The 13,546-nt window shown below is 51.4% G+C and overlaps 1 protein-coding gene across 1 annotated transcript in view; it reads right to left on the bottom strand.

Moving 5' to 3' along the window:
• Positions 1-2,965: 2,965 nt before the first annotated feature.
• Positions 2,966-13,546, bottom strand: part of LOC311328001 (zinc finger transcription factor Trps1-like) — a gene marked incomplete at both ends in the record, with an annotated part of 108,977 nt that continues 98,396 nt past the window's right edge. Inside the window, 2 exons of the mRNA XM_084461113.1 lie at positions 2,966-3,406; positions 3,509-4,507. Coding sequence (XP_084317239.1) covers positions 2,966-3,406; positions 3,509-4,507 — 1,440 coding nt within the window. The remainder of the gene's footprint in view (positions 3,407-3,508; positions 4,508-13,546) is intronic.

Raw genomic sequence — 13,546 nt, 5'->3', positions numbered from 1 at the left:
AGGTAGGCAGGTAAGTGTGTGTGTGTGTGTGTGTGTGTGCGTGGACCACTGTGTAGCAGGATGAGTCCCTACACATATTGAGAACAGAGCAGAACCCAGCTGATCAGCCCACCCTGCCAGCTATGCTAGACACAAGAACAAGCTCCCTGATCATGTACCAGGGATGCAAAGAGCATGTAGTGTGTACACACACACACCCACACACACACACACGCACACACGCACACTCCAACACCTGCACACAATCAACAACGGACACACACGCACGCACGCACACACGCACACAAATACACTCCAACACCTGCACACAATCAACAACGGACTCACTCACTCACTCACTCACTCACTCACTCACTCACTCACTCACTCACTCACTCACTCACTCACTCACTCACTCACACACTCACACACTCACACACCTGCACACAATCAACAACGGACTCACTCACTCACTCACTCGCTCACTCACTCACTCGCTCACTCACTCACTCACTCACTCACTCGCTCGCTCACTCACTCACTCGCTCGCTCGCTCACTCGCTCACTCACTCACTCACTCACTCACTCACTCACTCACTCGGCCAGGGCCCACCACGGTGCACTCCTCCACACTCAAGAGCCTACAGAGAAGGACGGCCTCATCCCCAGTCCTCTGACTCATCCAACTACTCCCCATCATCTGTATGTATTGCATTGCTTCGGCAACTACGGCTGAATGCCAATAAAGCCAACTGAACTGAACAGAGAGAGAGAGAGAGAGAGAGAGAGAGAGAGAGAGAGAGAGAGAGGGGGAGAGAGGAGAGAGAGGGGGAGAGAGAAAGACAGAGAGAGAGGGGGGGGGGGGCGCTCACGCATCACTTCATTACTTTGTTTGTTTTGCTACATTTGTAAACATAAACATTTTTTCTCCCGCGCGGCCCTCTACTCAGATGCAGCGTTGCATATGGAACATACCAGGTAGAAAATACTTTGTACAATATTATATCAGGCACTGATATTATTATTCATTTTCATTTGAACAACTTTAGAAAAAATATCTTTCCCCCCCCCCTCTGAATTCCTTCCCAGAAGTTCTTTAGTGATGTAAGATTCGTCTCCCAACTAAGGCAGCAGTGTCATATATAGAGGTCAGTCATCCCGCTAGGGAAACCAAACGATAGCTGTATAACATGCTAAGCACACGCTAAGGACACACTTGAGAACATGAGACATGGGTAACATGCTAGCTAAGCGGAGACAGGCATGTGTGTGTGTGTTCCCTGAGGACGATGATTTGAGGACGGTCCGATCGACAACTCTTCTCTCCACCCCCTCCCACGGCAGATCGGCCAATCACAAGGTGACACAGCTGGGCTGTGTCTTCTCGTCTGTCCAATCCCAGACTGACACGTCCTCCCTGTGTGAGAGCTTAGCCAACCGGGTGAGACGATGAACCGCCATGACTGAATCACTTCCTGTTGACATACTGTAACATAGCATAAGGAAGCCAAGGGTAACGTAACATCACTGAAGTACCGTGTCTGCTAAAACTGTAACAAAGGTAACACTTCTGAATAAACAAACAAACAAACAAACAATAAACAGAGTAAATAAAAGCCACTACTAGTACCATTCTCTTCAAAAGCACCTTCCTTTACTAAAAGCCTTGTTCTGTCTGTGACCCCCCAGTGAGTTCTGTGTGACCCCCGGTCCAATGGGGGGGGGGGGGGGGTTCTCTACAGACTGACCAGTCCTATAGGGAGGTCTCTCTACAGACTGACCAGTCCTATAGGAAGGTCTCTCTACAGACTGACCAGTCCTATAGGGAGGTCTCTCTACAGACTGACCAGTCCTATAGGGAGGTATCTCTACAGACTGACCAGTCCTATAGGGAGGTCTCTCTACAGACTGACCAGTCCTATAGGGAGGTCTCTCTACAGACTGACCAGTCCTAAAGGGAGGTCTCTCTACAGACTGACCAGTCCTATAGGGAGGTCTCTCTACAGACTGACCAGTCCTATAGGGAGGTCTCTCTACAGACTGACCAGTCCTATAGGGAGGTCTCTCTACAGACTGACCAGTCCTAAAGGGAGGTCTCTCTACAGACTGACCAGTCCTATAGGGAGGTCTCTCTACAGACTGACCAGTCCTATAGGGAGGTCTCTCTACAGACTGACCAGTCCTAAAGGGAGGTCTCTCTACAGACTGACCAGTCCTATAGGAGGGTCTCTCTACAGACTGACCAGTCCTATAGGGAGGTCTCTCTACAGACTGACCAGTCCTATAGAAGGGTCTCTCTACAGACTGACCAGTCCTATAGGGAGGTCTCTCTACAGACTGATCAGTCCTATAGGGAGGTCTCTCTACAGACTGACCAGTCCTATAGGGAGGTCTCTCTACAGACTGATCAGTCCTATAGGGAGGTCTCTCTACAGACTGACCAGTCCTATAGGGAGGTCTCTCTACAGACTGATCAGTCCTATAGGGAGGTCTCTCTACAGACTGACCAGTCCTATAGGGAGGTCTCTCTACAGACTGACCAGTCCTATAGGGAGGTCTCTCTACAGACTGACCAGTCCTATAGGGAGGTCTCTCTACAGACTGACCAGTCCTAAAGGGAGGTCTCTCTACAGACTGACCAGTCCTATAGGAGGGTCTCTCTACAGACTGACCAGTCCTATAGGGAGGTCTCTCTACAGACTGACCAGTCCTATAGGAAGGTCTCTCTACAGACTGACCAGTCCTATAGGAAGGTCTCTCTACAGACTGCCCAGGCACAACTCCTCCTGGCGGGCTAGCTACCGCACCACACCACACAGTAGAGTCCAGTGGAGAAGGATGCGTTAAGTCCGTCAACTCTGCTTCGTTCTTCTTCTCTCTCGTGCCGCTACTGGGGTAGGCTACGCTCCGGGTGCGAGTCCGAGTCTGTGCGGCCCTGCCCCCCTGTTCTGCCCCGCCCCCCTGTTTTGCCCCCCCCTCGTTCCCCTCAGTCCTCTAGGGCTTCGGTTGTGACATCATCGGCAGAGACCTCACGAGCGACTTCGTCGTCGCCGTGAGCGCCGTCGTCGTCGTCGTCGCCGCCGACCTCGGGTTTGACCTCCGCGCCCCCGGCGGCGGAGGTTGGGGTGGGCGGGGCCGTGGAGCTGGGCGGGGTGGGCGTGCTGGGGACGGGCGGCGGCGTCGCGGCGGCGGTGGGCGGGGCGTCGCCGGCGTGTTGTCCGTGCCGGTGCAGCCCCCTCTGTATGTGCGTGGTGAAGTCGTACTTGTCGGCGCACGCGTGCAGACAGATGCTGCATTGGTAGGGGCCGGCGTCGCCGTGGCAACTCATGTGCAGGGCGTACATGACCTCGTCCAGGAAGAGCACGGCGCAGTGGACGCATCGCGACGCCGTCTCGTCCTGGGTGCCGCGCTCGCACGTCTCCTTCCTCCTCCTCCCCTCCTCCTCCTCCTCCTCCTTCCTCTCCTCCATCTCCTCCTCCTCCTCCATCCTCTCCTCCTCCTCCTCTTTCCGTTTCATCCCCTCCGCTACCTTCTCTGTCGCCGACGGCAACGCTCGCTTGCCGACGACGACGGTCGTCTCCACGGCGTTGGGCGGAGCTTTGGGGTGGTGTCTGATGGCGAGGTCGAGGGGCGCGTCGTTCTCCTGCGGGGGGGAGGCGGCGGCGGAGGAGGCGGAGGAGGAGTGGTGCGGAGGCGGCGGCGGGAGTGGGGGAGGCGGCGGGGGAGGGTAGTGGGGCGGGGTGAGGCTGAAGGACGGGTAGGGCACGTAGCCCTGGCAGGCGGCGGGCAGGGCAGCGCCCAGGTAGTGGGGCCCGACGGCGGCGCCGGCGGCGGTCACGGCGCCGCCGGGGGCGGCCATCTTGTACTTAGTCCAGAAGCGCAGCCAGTCGGCGTCGCCGTGCAGCTCGCCGTGCAGGAAGGGCAGGCCGTAGAACGGGTACTGGTACTTCTCGATGGGCGAGCCCGGTGGCGAGTAGCTGGCCTGCTTCGAGGGACGCATGTACTTCTCTATGGGGCTGCCGCGCTCCGACCCTCCAGCGCCCTTCCCCTCGGACGAGGCCACGCCCCCCCCGGGGGGGCCCGCCCCCAGCTCGCCGGGGCTCTCCGTGCGGAGTGGGGGGGGGTGCTTGGCCAGGTGCAGCGGGGGCATGCGCTTGTGTATCTCCAGGGTCTGGCTGAGCAGGAAGGCGTGCGTGGAGCGGGGGCTGGCCTGACCCTTGACCCCACCCCCGCCGCCGCCCCCCGGCGGCGAGGGGGCGTAGCCCTCATACTTGGCGGCGTGGTGGAGGAGGTCGGCGGCGCCGGCGGGGAGGGCCCCACCTCCTCCTCCTCGCGTGGAGAGGGGGGCGGGGCCGTCGGCGCCGGGCTCGTCCAGGGGGCTGCCGTTCAGACGCTCCTCGCCGCCACGCTGTAGCTTGGACACGCCGGGGTCAGAGGTCACGGGGTCAGGGTTCAGACGCTTCCGGGTCCGACGGCGGATGATCTGCTCGCCATTGTTCTGCTTGATGATATTGAGCGGTCTAGGGGTCTGGGGGGGGGGAGAGAGAGGGGGGAGGTAGAGGAGAGAGATGGAGAGAGAGAGAGAGAGAGAGAGAGAGAGATGAGTGGAATTAGTAATAAACCGTGTGTGAGGTATTTCACAATACTATGATGAGATTGATCACACACACACACACACACACACACACACACACACACACACACACACACACAGACACACACACACACACACACACACAGACAGGCCTGGGGCCAGTTCAGATAGTTTATTAAAGCTGAAGAAGAGAAGCCATAACATAAAACTACACAGCACTACACACACACACACAATCCCATTCCATCAACCTACTCTTTATGTGTGTGTTTGTATGTGTGTGTACGTGTGTGGTGTGTATGTGTATGTGTGTGTACGTGTGTGTGGTGTGTATGTGTGCGTGTGTGTACAGGAGCAATGATGCAGGAAGGAATTCACGGATCTGATTGGCAGGTTCCTGGCTAGAGTTGGGAGGGGTGAGAGAAAATTAAGGTCTCCCGCAGAATCTCAATTCACAAACCCCCACACACACACAAACACACACGTGCACGCACCCACCCACCCACACACACACACACAAACGTGCACGCACACAACCCACACACACACACACGCGCACGCACCCACCCACCCACCCACCCACCCACACACACACACACAAACACACACGTGCACGCACCCACCCACCCACACACACACACACACGCGCACGCACCCACCCACCCACCCACACACACACACACGCACACAAACACACACGTGCACGCCCCCACCCACCCACTATGGGGTGTGATTAGTGCCAGCACACCATACTGAAACGCTTGACTTGCGCCTACTTAAGAAGACGCGATGACATCAAACGTCTAAACGCACGTGTATAATTTCCATTGACAAACAATGGAGAGACAGACGTCTCATAGCTGTAACGTACCTGTAACGCAGACGCTGTGCACATGTTGTTTACACGTATTGCGCATCGTGTGCGTGACGGCAACACTACAGGTTAGATGCGCCTCACATATGCGACACCAACACTACACATGACAGTTTGGTAAAATCATAGATGTACGTACGTACGTTCGCTTGTAATGTGTGCAGAAATTGCATAGCGACGTGTCAAACGTGCCAGTGCCTTGCTAGCGCAGCAGACGTGTTAGCGGCCGCACGTGTAAGGTCAGTTGCCTTTAAATCATAGCTGGTTCTAATCTCGTCCTTGCCAATTGGTAATGCATTCTCAATAAATGGAATTCGCAAATGTTAAGCAACTTGTTTTTAATAAAGCCTAATATCTGAATGACTCTTTCTTCGCAATTTAAAACAAATGTTCAGATACACGTGTTTCTTGTCAATAGAGGGCTATCTTTTCTAAATACAATAAATCAAATTACCAGATGTCGTTTTGAAGCCAAATTTTATTCAAATATTGGTCCACAAAAAAACACATATAGAATAATGTAAAACTGCAAATAAAAATGAATCGAAATAAACAATAGGCCTACAGGTCTTTCTTTGGGGAGGAGGACTATGCCGTCAACTCAAGATGAGCTGGAGCGAGCGAAGACCCACTTCTGTGGTGGCGCGGGAAGGCCCAACGCTTCCCCAGACTGTAGGCTACCAGGTTGCAAATCGCTACCACTGTTTCAACTAATTTGTAACATTCAAAGCAATCACCTGATATTATAGAAATGATTAAATCAGTTGTGTAGTGTTCAGCTCAAATGAAACCATTTTGCAGTATCAATGCATTCATTTTTTTGCCTATAGGCCAGCCTACACCAGGCTGAACACTTTCAAATGTAGCCTACAATTCGTTTGGCTATTTTATTTTGCACAATAGGCCTATTATTTCGATTTATTTTTATTTGCACTGTTTATATACATTATTCGTGATTCATCAATGGAAAGCATGATTGAAAATATTGCTCGTGTTTCCTCCCTCACAGAAAAAGACTGTCTCATTCTCTCTGTCTCTCAGAGCGGGTCTCCTGGCGCGCGTGGCTATGTTGCGCAATACCTGCTTTGTGTTGCGCAATACCTGCTCCGAGAGCGAGTGAGACAGATATCTCTTCTGATATTTAGGAATAGCGGAATTAATAATGATTAAGTTGAGTCTTACAAGCCTAACATTTGGTAACGAACTATAGCAATACATGTGCTTCATTGTTTTTGATTTAGGTGATTGTCATCATTTTGCACATAATTATAACACATAGCCTACATTATGCTACAAATATAAATATAAATCACCCGCCTGCGACATCTGCTGACAGAAAAGAGCACTGCAGTCTAGACAAACGGCTGAAATGTAAACATGTGATAAAAACGCTGATATCTAGGAAAAGTAATGAAAGGAGGGTCCTTGAATTTGATCGAGTGCAAACAATTATCATTTTGATTCACTTGTGTTCAAATTACCACCACTCGGTGCTTCTAGTGCCCGCAGTTAACACGTAAAGGCGTGTGCACGCGTGTTCTATGTTTTGAACGTTGGCACGGCACTTTTGACACGTCACTCCTAATATGTGCATCAAATACCTGACACCTAACACTACACCTTATAGTTTGATCAAACGAATAAGCGTGCGTATAGACACACGTTTGTGTGGTTTGCTAATATTATAGTGTGACGTGTGGAACGTGCCATGCCAACGTACGCAACAGACGTTTAAACGCCCGCACGTGTTAAGGCTGGCATGCCATGGTTTGACTCCTAAAACTGAAGCACATCTAGCATAATATTTTACAATGAAAAGCAAGGTCAATTTATAGGCTACACAGGACGCATAATCGCACAGCTGGGATTGATAATCATTAGGCTATGGAGCCCATCCTAGTTGATTGTAGGCTAATTAGTGTAGCCTACACTCACAATCCCTTTTGCGCCATAGCCTACTGTATGTCAAAATCCAAAATACATTCTTATACTATTATAGCCTACGTGTTTTGGTGCTGATCCTCAGCACCCCTGTGCTACAGCTAGTTGATGATGCGCGCTCTTATTTGAAAATGTAGCGATAGTGGAGATAAAACGACACATATCTAGGAAAAGTTATGCAAGGAGGGTCCTGGAATTTGATTGAGTGCAAATAAATATTCTTAATTTTTATTCAATATGGACAAATGAGCCCCGCTCAATGCTTCTAGTGCCCGCTGACTTAACGCGAACGTGCAAACGTTACATGCATGTGCCCAAAAATGGCACGGCACTTTTGACACGTCACCCTCTGAGAATGCGAGTGAATCGTAACGCGTGCGTATATGCACGCCTATTAATCAGCTCGCCAAAGTACCTTTATACACGCAATGCAGGCGACGAAAGCACTGAGTGTTTGTTACGCTGGCACGAATCACACCCCATACCCACCCACCCACACACACACACACGCGCACGCACCCACCCACCCACACACATCTGTGTGATGTAGTCTGCTGACATGTTCCCGTGGAAACGGAAACCAACCAACCTTGTGAAGCGGGGGTGGAGGTGAAGAAGAGGAGGTGGAGAAGAGGAGGTGAAGAAGAGGAGGTGGAGAAGTGGAGGTGAAGAAGTGGAGGTGAAGAAGTGGAGGTGAAGAAGCGGAGGTGAAGAAGCAGAGGTGAAGAAGTGGAGGTGAAGAAGTGGAGGTGAAGAAGTGGAGGTGAAGAAGCGGAGGTGAAGAAGCGGAGGTGGAGAAGCGGAGGTGGAGAAGCGGAGGTGAAGAAGCGGAGGTGGAGAAGTGGAGGTGAAGAAGTGGAGGTGAAGAAGTGGAGGTGAAGAAGTGGAGGTGAAGAAGCGGAGGTGGAGAAGTGGAGGTGAAGAAGTGGAGGTGAAAAAGCGGAGGTGAAGAAGCGGAGGTGAAGAAGTGGAGGTGAAGAAGTGGAGGTGGAGAAGTGGAGGTGAAGAAGTGGAGGTGAAGAAGTGGAGGTGAAGAAGCGGAGGTGAAGAAGCGGAGGTGGAGAAGTGGAGTTGAAGAAGTGGAGGTGGAGAAGTGGAGGTGAAGAAGTGGAGGTGAAGAAGCGGAGGTGAAGAAGCGGAGGTGAAGAAGCGGAGGTGAAGAAGTGGAGGTGAAGAAGTGGAGGTGAAGAAGCGGAGGTGAAGAAGTGGAGGTGAAGAAGTGGTTGCACGGCGCAGGTCGACAGGGAACAAGGAGGAAGAAACCTTGCCTGCTCAGACGGCGACTTTCTTTAATGTCTCAGTCTGCTGCTGTCTGGCCCTACGGTACACACACACCCTCCTACACCTCTCTATACGGTACACACACACCCTGCTACACCTCTCTATACACCCTGCTACACCTCTCTATACGGTACACATACACCCTGCTACACCTCTCTATACTATACACACACACCCTGCTACACCTCTCTATACACCCTGCTACACCTCTCTATACGGTACACATACACCCTGCTACACCCTTCTATACCGTACACATACACCCTGCTACACCTCTCTATACTATACACACACACCCTGCTACACCTCTCTATACCGTACACATACACCCTGCTACACCTCTCTATACGGTACACACACACCCTGCTACACCTCTCTATACGGTACACATACACCCTGCTACACCTCTCTATACCGTACACATACACCCTGCTACACCTCTCTATACCGTACACACACACCCTGCTACACCTCTCTATACGGTACACATACACCCTGCTACACCTCTCTATACGGTACACATACACCCTGCTACACCTCTCTATACCGTACACACACACCCTGCTACACCTCTCTATACCGTACACACACACCCTGCTACACCTCTCTATACCGTACACATACACCCTGCTACACCTCTCTATACCGTACACATACACCCTGCTACACCTCTCTATACGGTACACACACACCCTGCTACACCTCTCTATACGGTACACACACACCCTGCTACACCTCTCTATACCGTACACATACACCCTGCTACACCTCTCTATACACCCTGCTACACCTCTCTATACGGTACACATACACCCTGCTACACCTCTCTATACGGTACACATACACCCTGCTACACCTCTCTATACCGTACACACACACCCTGCTACACCTCTCTATACCGTACACATACACCCTGCTACACCTCTCTATACCGTACACATACACCCTGCTACACCTCTCTATACCGTACACACACACCCTGCTACACCTCTCTATACCGTACACATACACCCTGCTACACCTCTCTATACGGTACACATACACCCTGCTACACCTCTCTATACCGTACACATACACCCTGCTACACCTCTCTATACGGTACACATACACCCTGCTACACCTCTCTATACGGTACACACACACCCTGCTACACCTCTCTATACCGTACACACACACCCTGCTACACCTCTCTATACCGTACACATACACCCTGCTACACCTCTCTATACCGTACACATACACCCTGCTACACCTCTCTATACCGTACACATACACCCTGCTACACCTCTCTATACGGTACACACACACCCTGCTACACCTCTCTATACGGTACACACACACCCTGCTACACCTCTCTATACGGTACACATACACCCTGCTACACCTCTCTATACGGTACACATAAGCCCTGTTACACATCTCTATAAGAGTTATATGCTATATGCTATAGTTATATGCTATAGTTATATGCTATAGTTATATGCTATTCACAAATAGTATTCAAGTCAAGTTCAACACAATAAAATACATGAGATGTGTATAAAATGTAAAACAAACTATCAAGCTCAACACAAAGTAGAACAGTGTGCAAGTATACTATATACAGTATGAATAAGTATTATTCAAATAGAGTATAAGTACTACTCAAGTCCTATATCACAATACAAACCGACACATATTTTGACACACATTTTGTGGGTGTGAAAAGGCTCATACAGTCTAAAATCAGCGTGTCTACGGTGGTGTCACGTTTCTGTCACTGCCAATCAAAGCTGGAGCCTATGAGTAACCGTGACGACTGGCCTGCTGAGTCAACCGTCCCGGGAATTAATGCAGATTGCAACCTTTCCCACTAGAGACAGGAGCCAGATGTTAGCAGGTGGGTTCACTGCCCGCTGGAAAAGAGTGGAGAGAGAGAGAGAGAGAGTGAAGGATGAGGAGGAGGAGGGATGAGAGAAGAAAGAGTGCCCTCTGCTGCCGGAACATTCCGCACTCTGAAAACATTCCACCTCTCTCTCCCTCTCTCTCTCTCCCTCTCTCTCTCTCCCTCTCTCTCTCTCTCTCTCTCTCTCCGTCTCTCTATCTCTCTTGACGTCTCTCTCTGTCTCTGTTTCTGTCTCTGATCCTCCACCCCGTCCCTGTCCTCACCTCTCTCCTCGTACTCAGGTAAGGACGAGGTAGGAGGAGGGTAGAGGAGGGTGGCGTTAGTTAGTCTTGGTCTTCAAACTGACATTACCCTGACATTTGTATTTCCACGCTCTGGCAGATATAGCTGGATTGTAAGTAGGGCACCTCCTGAATAGTTACATTAATGATCCTTCTCCCTGTCTGTCTGTCTCCCTTTCTGTCTCTCTGTCTGTCTGTCTGTCTGTCTGTCTGTCTGTCTGTCTGTCTGTCTGTCTGTCTGTCTGTCTGTCTCCCTTTCTGTCTGCCTGTCTGTCTGTCTGCCTGCCTGTCTGGCTGGCTGGCTGTCTGGCTGTCTGGCTGTCCGTCTGTCTGTCTGTCTGTCTGTCTGTCTGTCTGTCTCCCTTTCTGTCTGTCTGTCTGTCTGTCTGTCTGTCTGTCTGTCTGTCTGTCTGTCTCCCTTTCTGTCTGTCTGTCTGTCTGTCTGTCTGTCTGTCTGTCTGTCTGTCTGTCTGTCTCCCTTTCTGTCTGTCTTTCTGTCTGTCTGTCTGTCTGTCTGTCTGTCTGTCTGTCTGTCTGTCTGTCTCCCTTTCTGTCTGTCTGTCTGTCTGTCTGTCTGTCTGTCTGTCTGTGTGCCTGCTTGTCTGTCCTCACTCTCTCACACATGCGCCCGTCCGCCCACACACGCACACACACACACACACACACACATGCACACACACACGCACACGCACACACAGTCCAGCTCGATTATGAGCAGATCAAATTGTGGAGACATGTATAACGTTCTAGCAGCAGAATGTGTGTATAACGTTCTAGCTGCAGTGTTCTGTGTTAGGGGCCAGGGCTCTCTATAACGTTCTAGCTGCAGTGTTCTGTGTTAGGGCCCAGGGCTCTCTATAACGTTCTAGCTGCAGTGTTCTGTGTTAGGGCCCAGGGCTCTCCATAACGTTCTAGCTGCAGTGTTCTGTGTTAGGGGCCAGGGCTCTCCATAACGTTCTAGCTGCAGTGTTCTGTGTTAGGGCCCAGGGCTCTCCATAACGTTCTAGCTGCAGTGTTCTGTGTTAGGGGCCAGGGCTCTCCATAACGTTCTAGCTGCAGTGTTCTGTGTTAGGGCCCAGGGCTCTCCATAACGTTCTAGCTGCAGTGTTCTGTGTTAGGGGCCAGGGCTCTCTATAACGTTCTAGCTGCAGTGTTCTGTGTTAGGGCCCTGGGCTCTCCATAACGTTCTAGCTGCAGTGTTCCTGTTCTCTGCTCGACCTTGCTGACACGGCTGGCTGTTATGACATGATTTCTGAACAGCCTATTAAAGTTGTATTCTCCCGTATGAAAGCAAGGCTGCCGGTCTACGGCAGAGGCAGACAGGAGGGGAGGGTTGAACCAGACGGTAACCAGGGAGCTCTCTGTATCCGACAGACTCCTCCATCAGATACACCCCGCTGCTCCTCCATCCCTCTCTCTCTCTCTCTCTCTCTTTCTCCCAACCTCTCTCTCCTGATTTTTTTCTCTCCCCCTCTCTCTCCGCGCCCCCCCCTCCCTCTCCATCTCTTTCTCTTCTCCCCCCCTCTCTCTCCCGCTTTCTTTCTCTCCCTCTTTCTCTCCCCCTCTCTCTCTCTCATCTCTCTCTCCATCTCTCTCATCTCTCTCTCCATCTCTCCCTCCATCTCTCTCTCCCCCCCTCTCTCTCTCTCATCTCTCTCTCCATCTCTCTCATCTCTCTCTCCATCTCTCCCTCCATCTCTCCCTCCATCTCTCTCTCCCCCACCTCTCTTTCTCTCTCTCTGCTCTCTACATGGAACGATCCAGCAGTGAGTGAATTACCCAGTTTAAACATAAAACCCCCAACCTTGAGTGACACGCACACGCACATACACCCACACGACAGAAGCACATACACCCCCTCCCACACACACACACACACACACACAAAGAGCCTCTTGTTTGGGAGAGGGGCACCTCCTCTCCTGATGTCACATGTGCTTACACTAAGGTTGGACCGGGCACGGCGTCAGAGAGATCTGAGGCCTGCTAGAACGTTCCAGACTGTGGTCAGAGAGAGAGAGAGAGAGAGAGAGAGAGAGAGAGTGAGAGAGAGAGAAATAGAGAGAGAGAGAGAGAGAGAGAATATATATATCCCACACTAAATTGACTTTCCATGAGACCCAGAGCGGGGCAGAGAATGAGATCCAACGATAAAGGAACTGATTGAATCCTGAGGTGACCTGACATTATATTAGACACACACACACACACACACCAGGAACGCCACTATAAATGTTATATGAGATACCCACACACACGCACTTCTAAATAGAGAAATACGCGCTTCTGACATCTCAGCTCATCACATCCTCCGTCCGCAGCAGAGAGAGAGGAGAGAGAGAGAGAGAGAGGAGAGAGAGAGAGAGAGAGGACGCCATGTGATCACATGATCGCCGTCCAATCGGGTTTAAGACGCCTCGGCAACACCACCTGGGCTGGCTCTGGGAGAAAGAGAGAGTGTTTGTGTGTGTGTGTGTGTGTGTGTGCGTGTGTGTGCGTGTGTGTGAGGACCTGGCTGACTGGGCTCACTGTCCAACTGCTACCCTGGGTGGCTGTTGGAGAGATGTTTACCTAAGCTCTCTCTCACTCACTCACTCACACACCACACCACACACACACACACACACACACACACACACACACACACACACACACACACACACACACACACACACACACACACACACACACACACACACACACACACACAC

Source organism: Borostomias antarcticus (assembly GCF_949987555.1).
Source record: "Borostomias antarcticus genome assembly, chromosome: 36".
Lineage (NCBI taxonomy): Eukaryota > Metazoa > Chordata > Actinopteri > Stomiiformes > Stomiidae > Borostomias > Borostomias antarcticus.
Note: the sequence above shows the minus strand (reverse complement) of the source record. Positions and strands in the feature narration are given on the sequence as shown.